Source organism: Corylus avellana, chromosome 5, assembly GCF_965113065.1.
Source record: "Corylus avellana chromosome 5, dhCorAvel1.hap1.2, whole genome shotgun sequence".
Lineage (NCBI taxonomy): Eukaryota > Viridiplantae > Streptophyta > Magnoliopsida > Fagales > Betulaceae > Corylus > Corylus avellana.
Genome location: NC_142494.1, coordinates 5,837,679 through 5,849,858, shown reverse-complemented (window position 1 = coordinate 5,849,858; position 12,180 = coordinate 5,837,679). Strand labels below are relative to the sequence as shown.

At 35.5% G+C, this 12,180-nt stretch overlaps 2 protein-coding genes across 3 annotated transcripts; one reads left to right on the top strand and one right to left on the bottom strand.

Annotated features, from left to right (window-relative positions):
* Window positions 1-248: 248 nt before the first annotated feature.
* Window positions 249-2,674, top strand: LOC132183289 (putative GPI-anchored protein At4g28100). The gene is made up of 2 exons (XM_059596692.2): window positions 249-1,437; window positions 2,103-2,674. The coding sequence occupies exons 1-2, from the start codon at window positions 841-843 to the stop codon at window positions 2,427-2,429; spliced, it is 924 nt and encodes a 307-aa protein (XP_059452675.1). The 5' UTR covers window positions 249-840; the 3' UTR covers window positions 2,430-2,674.
* A 1,247-nt stretch (window positions 2,675-3,921) lies between these two features.
* On the bottom strand, window positions 3,922-9,068 carry LOC132183104 (equilibrative nucleotide transporter 3). Of its 2 annotated transcripts, none has more exons than XM_059596501.2 (10): window positions 8,835-9,068; window positions 8,301-8,381; window positions 8,093-8,197; window positions 6,934-7,089; window positions 6,655-6,798; window positions 6,440-6,545; window positions 5,000-5,175; window positions 4,751-4,911; window positions 4,321-4,579; window positions 3,922-4,236 (listed from the first exon to the last, which is right to left on the bottom strand). In XM_059596501.2, the coding sequence occupies exons 2-10, from the start codon at window positions 8,340-8,342 to the stop codon at window positions 4,129-4,131; spliced, it is 1,257 nt and encodes a 418-aa protein (XP_059452484.2). In that variant the 5' UTR covers window positions 8,343-8,381; window positions 8,835-9,068; the 3' UTR covers window positions 3,922-4,128. The 2 variants fall into 2 exon arrangements, with proteins under 2 accessions (XP_059452484.2, XP_059452486.2); XM_059596503.2 differs by having other exon boundaries at window positions 8,301-8,372.
* Window positions 9,069-12,180: the final 3,112 nt, after the last annotated feature.

The window sequence follows — 12,180 nt, the reverse complement described above, 5'->3', positions numbered from 1 at the left end:
AAACATTAATAATTGTTTGAAATGAGTGTTTATAGGCCGGGCAAAGCCACAAAATAAAAAGGCCAGTAATGAGGTGAGGCACAAAAAAGGGGAGCACTTTCACGTCAACCTCAGTGGAAGGTAGAGAATGAAAAAGAAAAGGACACCACAAACTGCCAAATCCTCAGACAGCCTTTCTTATCAAACCCTCATCTCTCCTTCTGATTCGTCTCTCCCTCTCTGAACCAGACGAATCTCTCTCTGTTTGTCATGGACCCCTCACTCTCTTCTATATTCACTTAACCTTTCCAAAAAACAAAACGCAAAAGAATATGATAATGTTATTTAATGACTGCTTACTTTGCTTCGTGATCTTGGAGCCTCTTCACTCGGTCCGCATAAACCCACAGAGAGAGAGAAGAAGAAGAAGAAAAAGAAGAAACAGAGTAAACCCATCTTCTTCTTCTTCTTAATTCTTCCAATTTTCATTTGCTTCTTGTATTAGGTTTCTCTGAATCTTGGTAAGCCTTAAGAAATGACAGAAAGTTGTAACCTCCTCCTCCTTTGAATCTCTCCAAAATCTTCCTCTTTTCCACTTTTCTTCCCATATTTTCCAAGAAACATAAAGTGCACTCTTTGATAAAGCCTAAAGTCCTCATCTTTAAACCCCCACATCTCTCTTTTTTTTTTCCCAAGTTCCCAAGTGATTTTCCTTCTTTTCCCCCTCTTTTCCCCGCAAAACTTTCCCCACACAATCACATTTTCTCCTTTCCCAAACAGACCCAACAAACCGTCACCACCCACTCTCTGCATCTCGCGATCAGAAACACGACCCAGAAGTTCCTAAACCAGTGGCTTAACATGGCGTCGCTTATGGCCGTTTTTAGGTCTTTTGTTTGGTTGTGGTTCATGGCTCACTACGCTCGCGCCGGTTTTCTTTCTGAACCGGCTAACCAAGGCGGGTACTTGGTCCCGGCCTACCCGGTTCAGACCCAGACCCAGACCTGCCGGCTAGACCTCTCAGCCGAGCTCTTCGGCGGGGTGAGCGAAGCCTGCGGGAAGAACCTGGACCGGAGCCGCTGCTGCCCCGTCTTAGCAGCGTGGCTCTTCGCGGCTCACGCCAGGACGGCTCTCCAGGTGTCGTCGGCGGCTCCAGAGCCGGCACCGGAATCCGACCTCCCGATGATGCCGGACGACTCTCAGAGGTGCGTGAACGCGCTGCAGAGCTCGCTGCTGAGCCGTGGCATTCGGATTCCGCAGCCGAACGCTAGCTGCGACGCTATTCTATGCTTCTGCGGGATTCGGCTCCACCAGATCAGCTCGCTCAGCTGCCCCGCGGCTTTCAACGTTACGGGTTTCCACAATGCGACCCCCACGGCTTCCGTCAAGAATTTGGAGAAGAATTGCCGGAATTCTTCTTACTCCGGCTGTACCAAGTGCCTTGGGGCTCTTCAAAAGGTCAGCTTCTTTTTTCTTTTCCTTTTTAAATTTAATTTAATAAATTATTTTGAAAATTTTGGTACTCTCCATCCAATCCAATCCAATCCAATCTATTCACAGGGCAATATGCATTGTCCTAAATCATATTTAGATTTCATTTCAAGGCTCATCCATTGCAATCATAGAACCATCATCAATTTATGAGTCTCCTATGACAAAAATCTCATAGCATCATTGCTCTAAAATAGTGGAGAATGTTCGTTTGACATTTATTGATATTAAATGAGTTACTTTTTGCCTCATGGGTCCAAAATGTTTTCTTGTTTAGTTGATCCCGATATGAAATTTGGCATGTCGGTTTTGTTTCGGGTCGAAATATTTACATCAATTTTAATCCGACTTGTAATTCATTGGTCATACTTATCTCTTACACTTTCTAGCAAGGAAAAAAAGATAATGATTTGCCTTTTGGTATGGCACATGAACAATGAAACATGATGGTGAAAGGGGCTGTGATTTGGAGGTGTTCCTTTGCCCCTCTGTGAAACAGAACAAAGTCTTTCTCGGAGACCCTATAAAATTGACGTTACCATGTGCATAATTATTCTCGTTTTTTGTTTTTTTTCCCTGCCACTTATTTTATTGGATGTGTTTGGACTAAAATGCCCTTTTAATGGATACAGCTCAAGGGCGGGTACAAAAACGGGACGGGGGACAAGCCCACAACAGAGAGGGCGAGCAAGATGTTCAACAGGGACTGCCAGCTCATGGGGCTGACGTGGCTGCTCGCCCGGAACAAAACGGCGTACATTCCAACGGTCTCGGCTGTGTTGCGGGCCATCATGTACAGTGCGCACCCCCCACACGAGTCCACGTGCAGCCCGGACCAAGAGAACATGCCGCTGGCCGTTGATTCCCTGCAGTTCGAGATGGCCCAGTCCTCATCTTCACCGTCCATTTTTTGGTTTCCCATTTTGCCCCTAATCATTTTGGTTTCCCTGTTTGTCTAGGAGGGACCGAGGGAGAGAGGGTCCATTCTCTTTTGGTTTATGCCCTGGTTTTTGGTATCTTGTGTCGGGTCACGTGAAGCTAGTAGACAAACGGGCTATCAGGGCTATTTTTGTCTTTTTGCTCCCCCACTGTAAATTTCAGGCTCGTTTTTTAGACTTTTGTTTTGATATGTAGTGTACGAGGAGGGTCAGTCTTGCATTTCATTATTATTTTTTGCTAAATATATATATATTCTTACTTATCATTTTATTTCCCAAAAAATTACCATTGATAGATCCATTTTATGCATTGTCTTCTCTTCCAAAGTTGAAACTGTGGGTCTGGTTTGGGTAAAACGACTAGGAGCAAGGTGAATGTGGTTCGGTTGTTTCTTCAAAAGCTAAGGTTCATTTTTCTTAAAATTTTTGTTTTTTATTCTAAAATATATTAAAAATAATTTAAGTACAAAACACTCAAAAAAAAAAAAAAAAAATTGTAATGATTTAAGGGGTGCCATTTAAATTGTGGGGATTTGTGCGAAAAGTCTGTGGATTCCGGGGATTAGCAATATGGTACAGCCGTCGAGAAACCGACTCACGAAGCAACCGGACCATCTCCCAAGGACTGAGCATGTTGGTCGATTTGCAATGATAATTGTAAACAAATCTATTATTATTATGTTTTTATTTTTTATTTTTTTTATTTTTATAAATATTTTCAGATTGTGATTAATTTATCCGTTGGAGGCATAACATATTCTTTCGTTTCACATGTTCACCGGAGAGAATTGCGGTTGAATGTTTGTCGCCTTCTACTTTCCCCCACCTTAACCGACCTTTCCTGACCAATGGAGCCTGCTTCTTTTGTTGCGTCTTTCTTATCATATGAATTGGTCTGAACCATGATTGAAATGGGTCTTTGTTCGTGTTAACTTTATACGATCTCTTTATTAAACTAGTTATACGTGTCATACCGTGTAATTGAGAAGTTTTGAGTTTGTGTCGAACTGAGATACAAACCTGATTCATTTCAATATAAACTGAGAACCAAGCCTGTGATAGGACGAAGCCCAATAAGCCCAAGGGGTTTTCTGGAATCTGAAGTTTGTTGTAGCATGCATTTGTACTCAAATGTTCATTTTGGAACATAAATTTCATATCACACAGAGAAGAAAAGAAAAAGAGTTTACTAATTTCGCAAATAAGATGTAAGTTTGATGTGGAAGGATATTCACCCTTTAATTTAATACTTTTGAGACAAGATGAAAGGGTTGTTTAGGTATGCGTTTGAGAGGCTTAAAAGTGCGTTTAACACTAAAAAAATCTGTTTGAAAACAAAAAAAATCCGTTTGGTAAAAAAAATAGAAAAGTACTTTTAAATGTCCAAAATGCTCAAAAATAGCAAAAACGCACTTTTAACAAAAGCTTAAAAATGAAGTTTTTGCCAAAAAGCGTTTTTTGACTTAAAAGTTCAGTTTCTCAAACACAATCCCAAACATGCTCGAAGAAACACTTAAGGTAATTATTCATAAGTTCCTCAATAAATCTGTACAAAACATTACAATTCTGAAGTATAGTGTAGAAGCAAGTTGTAAAGAATGACACACATTTCATACTTCCTCCTCAATGACTATCCCATAGCAGTAGAAATAAAGTTTTCCTAAACAAAAGCTAAAATAAGAAAAATCTTACTTCCTTTTAAATCAGCAAGAATCAGCACTCACCAGCCTTTACCTATTAGCCACAACCAGTCAAGTGTTACCCCTGCAAAAATACCTCCTAGAAGAAACAACACCAGAATGTTTCCCAACGCGTTTTGCTCCGGCCCCTACGAGTTTCAGAAGCATATAAGTTCTTCTACAAATCTCCTTAAAATTTAGAAAGAAAACACAGTGACATCTAATGAACTAACCTTGTAACCTTTTGGTGCAGAAGTGAGGACACAGACAGTGAGGTAACCATTAGTTAACCCCAAGAAGGATGTCAGCACAATCATCCAGCCCTGGTCACCATACTTGGCCGTGAAATAGAACGCCGGGATGAGTAAGAACCGAGAAAGAATTGCTAGCATCAGACCTTTCCGCGACTCCAACTTCAGGAATTTCAGGAGTGGAATGTATCTTCCAATGAGATCCCACACGTTATACATTGCTACCAAAACAACAGCATACCTGAAAATATCACCAATTATCAGATAATGACCACAAGCACACTGAGAGACCTTTGCCTATAATTCTCTAATTGGTCATTGCATAAAAAGATAGAAGGATGGAACAAATTAATATTGGCAGAAATGCAAACCAGACACAAAACTAATCACGTAATTGTCGATACAAACGTACCATGCACCTAAGCTGTGTGATCCAGTATCTTCGGATAAGAATCCAGGGAAAATAGATAAACTCAGCACATATATCAGAAACATGTCAAGCGCATAATCAATGTTCTGAAGGAACAATTCTTTGCTGCTTAGTCGCTCGAGTTGTTTTGGATCTTCCTCAGCCTGCAAATTCAAGTATCTCACAAAAGATTGATATGTGAATTGCAAGAAATTTTTTTTTTTTTGCATGTCATTAAAGAAAGAGACATGCCTCTTGTTGCGGCAATGTTTGGATGCCGCCAGCCACAAGGTCAGCTGAAACAGTCTTTGATCCTTCTGAGGCTGCTTTTGAGCGATAATACTTCACAATTGGAAGTTTTGGAAAGGCCAATGCATAAAGAAGAACACAAAGAAGCTCAAAGAAGGTGGAAATTCCAAAGAACAAAACTGCAGTCAACCGTAAAACATAACTTTTAGAAACACCTTTTCAGAAACTCCAAGCATAAAAAATAAAGCATGACAGTAGAAAATTACAAGAAGATAATGCTTTCTTAGCAGCAAGCAGAAGAAGAAATCAGCACTCAGTTGTAGTAAGAAAGAGTAATTTAACCATTACAACCATCGCATGCCCTTAAAGTACGGCATTCTCTGAATGATGACTATTGAAGGTGACAAGAGCCACAAGCAAATGAAAGTAATAAAGTGCAGCAATTAAAGCAATTGATTTTTCTTACAACCTTTTATATAATCAGGAAACTGCATAAATATTTTTACAAGATAAATTACTCATCAATTTCCTGTATGGCTCTTGTATAAATATTCATGAGTACCAGAAATGGCATGCAGTCAGCAATACATCTCAAATAGACATATTGACAACAAACTAGAAATGAATTTGACAAACTCACAAATAAATAACAAGAAACTCAGAGTGGATATGGATCTCAAACAAATTCTGAATAGAGTTAACAACTTACCCTGATGAAGAGACACAACTTGTACTAAGCAAATCAATGGAAGTAAACGAAAATAATAGGGATTTGATCATATGGGCCCCTAAAATTTAATCAGAAACCTGTTTCCATATTCTAAGATTCAAACCGATCTAATATGTTGTAGGATTAATTGTTTAACAACAGCAACTATAACGACCCAATGAAAGTTGTAGCCACATTTGTACTATCACCTCAAACGGACTAGTCAATTTGAAGATTTCATAAAATCACTTATAAAATTCAGTTTCACTTACTAAGGAACCAAGGTGGGACTAGCACCCATGAGTGCCTTATTATCCACTCACTATGTAAGCTATTCGTCTTCCCAATGTGAGACTGGAGTGTTACAATCTCCCCCCTTAAATCCCTAACGTCCTCATTAGGCCACGTTATGCAGTTCTCCAGTACCACATGATGTAACAAGGTTGCTCTGATACCATTTGTAACGATTAGGGAAAGCGATAGCCACATCTGCGTTATCACTTCAAAAGAACCAATCAATTTAAAACTTCCCTAGAATCACTTATAAGTCTAGTCTTACTTGATAAAGAACTAAGTGGGAGTAGCACTCATGAGTACCTTTATAATCCATCCACTCTATGTGGACTATTCATCTTCTCAATGTAGGACTGGGGTGTTGCAACAACAATAGGGAGATATTTTTCGATTTTTCTCTTCATTAATAGGAAACTAAAGCAATAGGGATTTGAACATACGGGCTCCCTTGCGAAGACCATCCTTCGTATTTTCAAAAGCTGCTTTTGTAATTAACCTCAAAGCAGAGGTTATTGCACCTGATGCAGCCAAACCAGCAAGGAAAGACTGAAAATTTTAAAACAAGAAATTAGTCACAAACTTAAAATCAGATTAGATAAGTGTCAACAGCTAAGAAACTATTGAGCATTTAATTATGGCAGTCATGACTACTGACTTGAATGAATTCAGGTTGCATGAAGGAGAGATCTCCAATCATTCCACCCTGCACATGAGCATCCGCAACTCCAAAAGCACCGCTCATGACACATATTCCAATAAAAGTTCCGAGTCCACCTTTCCCAGAAGTAGCTAAATCCAACTATTGTGAATAATAATAAAGAAGCAAAAAGGACTCAAAACTATCTCAAAGGATTAATACTTTGTATTTAAGCTCATGATATATGTAACTGAATAGGATCTGGTAGATTGAATTAGAAATGTGAATTATACTTACAACTAAAACCAAGAGAGTACTTATGAAAAACAGGGTATATCCAAATAGGTTTCTTCGTCTAGTATTCATTTTTGCCTCATTGTACGTGAGTACTGCAAGTGTTCCAAGTGCAAACGGCTGATATACAAGAGTAAGGACCCTTGCTGAATGGTACTCCTGCACAAGGGAAAAAAAAAAGAACCATAATCACGAAGGCAATCCTTGGCTACAGAAACAACTGTTGACATTCTTATAACATATATTCAGATAAATTCTGAACGATGTAGAAGATGGAGTACAGCTTATGTATTATAATTCACCAAATTTAGATCTAATAAGTTGATAAAAAAAATAAAATAAAATAAAAAAATAAAAAAGAAGAGAAGAAGATATGTGTAGAGAATAATCAAGACCACCTCTAAGTAGACGCAAAATGAATCCTATTAAAACATAAATGATACATATCCTAATTCAGGACATGGAGATTAAAGTTTGGAAATCAATCAGAAAAATCAGGATAATTGTGCAAGATATCTTGACAGAATCAGCATCATAAATATGAAATCTATGAAGCTAAATGGGGCAGCAGAATGATATGGGAAGAGAAGAAATCCTTGAGCTTTCCCAGACTAAATAGTTCGAAATCCAAGAATTTTTCTGGTCAGTGAGAAGCTCTGAAAGACAAGATCTGAAATCATGGTTTATATTCAGTTTCAGTGAATTGATTCCAAAAGGGTGAGCCCATGCTAGTGAACTAATGGTACCAATCTCTGCTCAAACTAATTCTTAATTGCTGATTAATGAGTCAAATAATGAGCTTAGATCACATAATTACGACATAAAATTCTAACTTTCATGAAAGTTTTAAGCATCCTCAAGTGTTCCATGTCAAACCCTCTCCCCTTTCCCTCCCCTTATTTTTACTTCTCCCAACAAAAATCATCATCTTTTCAAAACTACTTTTTTCACCTTTCTCTCACAAAAGTCAACATCTTATTTCACATTTATATCAAATCAATAACTTCTTATTACTACTCAAACAAAAAAATCACAACTAAAAGGTTTACCAAACACACACTAGCCTGCAAGTCATGAAAGACAAGCCTTTAACAGAACTACAGCCCAGAGAATATCTCCAAAAAAATGATTAAGAAGAATGCAAAAAAGAGACTTTATTTACCGGGAACAAGTAAGAATAGTAATCTTCTATGGTCACCATACTGTTCCATGAAAAGAGACACCCATTTCCAAGAAGCCAGCATACTAAAATTGCAACATACTTCCCCTGTTAACGACAGAAGATGTAAATCAAAAAATTTTATAAGAAATAACGAATATCATGCAGCGGTATTCAATAATTAAAGGAAACGATCATTTTGATCACAAACCTCAAGATTTGCGGGAGGCACATTTTGATAAGGCGCTGCCATGAATGAAAGCTTCTTCCTTTCAACCAGTTCCTACAAGTACTGCCAATCATGTATGAATGAGTGGTTATTAAGAAGTTCGTTATTTTATTTAAAAGGGGTTTTCTTTCCCCAGTTCAAGCCTAGTAACTAAGTAGGACTTATTTTAGAATTTCCAGGTTTTGCTCCAATCTATTGAATAAAATCTGTATTCATAAAAATAAATAAATAAATAAATAAAAGACTTGCAGGCTTCAATTCATCATGAACTTCATGGGAAGAAAAGAAAAAAGGTGCATATTTCCAATACCCAGAACTCCAATTTTTCAAAACCAATAACCCATTAATAAAAATCAAATATCATCATCATTTGAGGTATTTTTCACACACACATGCACAATTACAGAGCCATTCCATTCCATATGAATGAAGATGGGTTTGAGGAACGACATCAAAGAAGAATTAATCAGATGAACCAACCAAGAAAACAAGGAAAAAAGAAAAAGAAAAACTCACTCTGTCAAACTGGGTGGGTGTGTATGGACTAAAGTGAGATTCTTGCGCCTTTTTCTGGGAATCTGGAATCTCTGTGTTTGATTCACTTATGAAAAAGTCTTCTTTAGCTTTTGATAAAATAATGAAGACAACAACAATATTGTTTTGGCTGTAGATGTCTCAATTTACTATATATAGAGGTTTTTGTACATATATTGAAACCAAAAGTCTTGTACAGATTATTCAAAAAAAAAAAAAAAAAAAAAGTCTTGTACAGATGCATCATACGATAAACAACTTAAAATTCTTTTGGGGGTGGGGTTTTTCTTTACTAAGCCAATTTATTTTGGGGGTTAATCTGAAAGGAAAGATATTTTCGGCTACTATGACTGTTCTAGCGCTGGCAGTTTCTTTGTGTACCCAATCAAAACCAAGAGCTTCCGTATTTGACTCCATGTCCATGTGTAATCATTTCTCTTACGTATCTTTGACTTTTATAAAAAAAGATTGAAACGAAATCTTGTCCTCTTTTATTTATCGTTTGAATGGCTTGATTCGTTTTCACTCATCTTCTGTGGCATGCATTGACTAAACACCAAACAGATAAGAACTACATAGACCATAATACATCCCCACAAAAAAAAATCAAAAAATGTCTGGACAAAGTTTAAATTAGGTAGGAGGAATTTCTTTCTACCTACTTTATAAAATTAATATGTATTATTTAAATATTGGAGATGTAAATATTTTTTTATTTGTAGAAATAAAGTTGAAATAAATTTTATTAAAAATATATGTATATTTTACATATTATTAAAAAAAATGTACATATATTTTTAATAAAGTATATTAAAATAAATTCATTCAAATTAGTTCAGAGAAAAAGTTTATCCAAAATCTTTGGTTTCGTTTTAGGTCCCAAAGCAAATAAATTAACAAATAATTTAAATATAAAACATTATTCAAAATAAAAGTTTATTTGATAAAATATTTTACATGATGCCTTTTGTTTTTTAATTATGATGTGACATAATTATAAAAACAATTTTGAGTCTTGTGCCAAAAAAAAAAATCTTAAAAAGTGTGGCAACAAGAGCAAATTTTTAAGACATTTTTTTTTCTTATCTTACTCATCAGCTCTCAGTTATTGTTAAAAAAAAAATAAAAAAAAAAAAAAAATCAATAACTAATGAACACCGACACATCAATTTCATAAAATGGTCTTTTTAGGATATATGAGTAGTTTTCTGTATCCTCTAAAATTTTAATCCACACAAAGCAACCTCACCAGAAAGAGAAATGAAAAAATAAAATTGCATTATTTTCTAAATTTTTTTTTAAGAGAAGCGGTTATAACCGCTAATCGTCATAACCACTAACCGCACTAACTGTTTTTGGAAACAGTTAATAAAAACATGTGTATCTCACATGTTTAAGGGACACATGTCACTTTTACAGTATAGATTGAAAAAAATTCCTCCAACTCAGTTTGAAGTAAAACTTTGTCCATAAAAATATATTGTTTATATGTTATATAATGTAATATTAAGTTTTTAAAAAGATGAGTTAGGCATGAAGCCAAGAACACTAACGCATGGGGAGTGAGGTTATCAATTTGCCTCTTGACCTTGTCATTGACTCCCATACGAACAACTACAAGTGTTTTTTCAATTGCCTCTTGTTTGTTTCACATTGGAAAAAGAAACCCACCACTTCCACCTTCACTCATCTATATGAAGCACATGTCATTTCCTAATCCTCTAGATATTGCCTTAGTCAAGCACTTAAGCTGGGCGAGCCAAGAGCTAAGCTTCGAGTACTCGGCTTGCTTGACAGGCGAGCTTGGCTAGCCAGGGAGAATGGCGAGCCGAGCCAAGCACAAATTTTTTATTTTTTTTTTCCCTTTAAAAACGGTTAACCGCTAACCGTTTAAATAACCGCAAACCACCGGTTAACCACCTAGACGGTTAGCGAAGGCGGTTACATTAGTAGTTTTAACCAACCATAACAGCCTTTTCACCCCTAACAAATAGTGTAAAACTCGTATCCCTAGTTGAGCCTTTCTATAGAGTCAAACTTAAGACGTATATAATATTTGAAGATCTATTTTCATTCCATAATTTTAGGAGCTTGTCCTTGTTTACTTATTGTACTCCAATTTGGTTAGATGTATTAATAAACACTCAACCTTTTCATTAATTTTTTCTTGTCATGCCCATACTTAGCTTTTTATGAGATTTTAATTTAATCCTTAGGTTTTCAACTTCAACAATTAAGTTCTTGGTTTTTTCTTCTTCTATTTTAGAAACATTTCAAGCTTTCAATTTTGAAAAATCAAATCTTACAATTTTCAAAAGATACAATAACATTAAGGAAATCAAGATATTCTTCCATCCAAAATTTTTCAAAAAAAAAAAAAATGGTTATTATGTTCACTTACCACCTAATTAATTAACAACATGGCACGTCTGACTCATCAATTAATACCACCTAACTCTCATTTGATACATAATGTGCCAACTATATGTGACACTTGGCATTATTACTTTAAAATTACAAATACACCATAAATAAAGAATTTATTTTTAACTTTTTTTAAATGATTTATTTAGAATATACTTGTAATTTAAAGTATTTGTATCATGCGACACGTATAGACGGTTAGTTGGCACACGACACGTCAAATAAAAGTCGTGTGACATTAATTGATTAACCTGGCATGACATACGGGTAATTAATTGAACAATAAGTTGATAGAGAGACTTATTTAAAACTAGAGAAAAACCTAAGAACTTAATTATTGAAATTGAAAACCTAAGGACTAAATTATAATCACATAAAAACCTAAATTTAATTTAATTTTTCCCTAAAATAAATGGACCAACGAATAATATTGACATTACATCTAATAAGTTTAAATCATCTCATAGACTTTTTTAGCATAGTAGATTTCTTCAAATCTCAATAATTTTTTTAAAATTTACTATTATATTTAATTTTAATATATATATATATATATATATATATATATATATATATATATATACTTAATTGTTAAAAGTAAATATCATAAAAAAAAAAACTAATATGATAAATTTTGAATAATTTTATTTTAAAATAATTATTGAGATTTGAAGCATTCAAGAGATCCAAATTTATTTTTCCTTAATTTGCTTATGAGTAAAGTCAGATAGACCCTCCTAGTTGCATATCATCACAGACAACAAATATCATATTTCTTTATAATTATCCATGAAATTCTTCCTCCTTTTACTTTCTCAGCTCTTGGAAGGACACTTTCTAACCATACAAGGAGGATTTGTTTAAGCTTCCAAGCAAGACATACAAAGAACGAAAGACAGGGAAT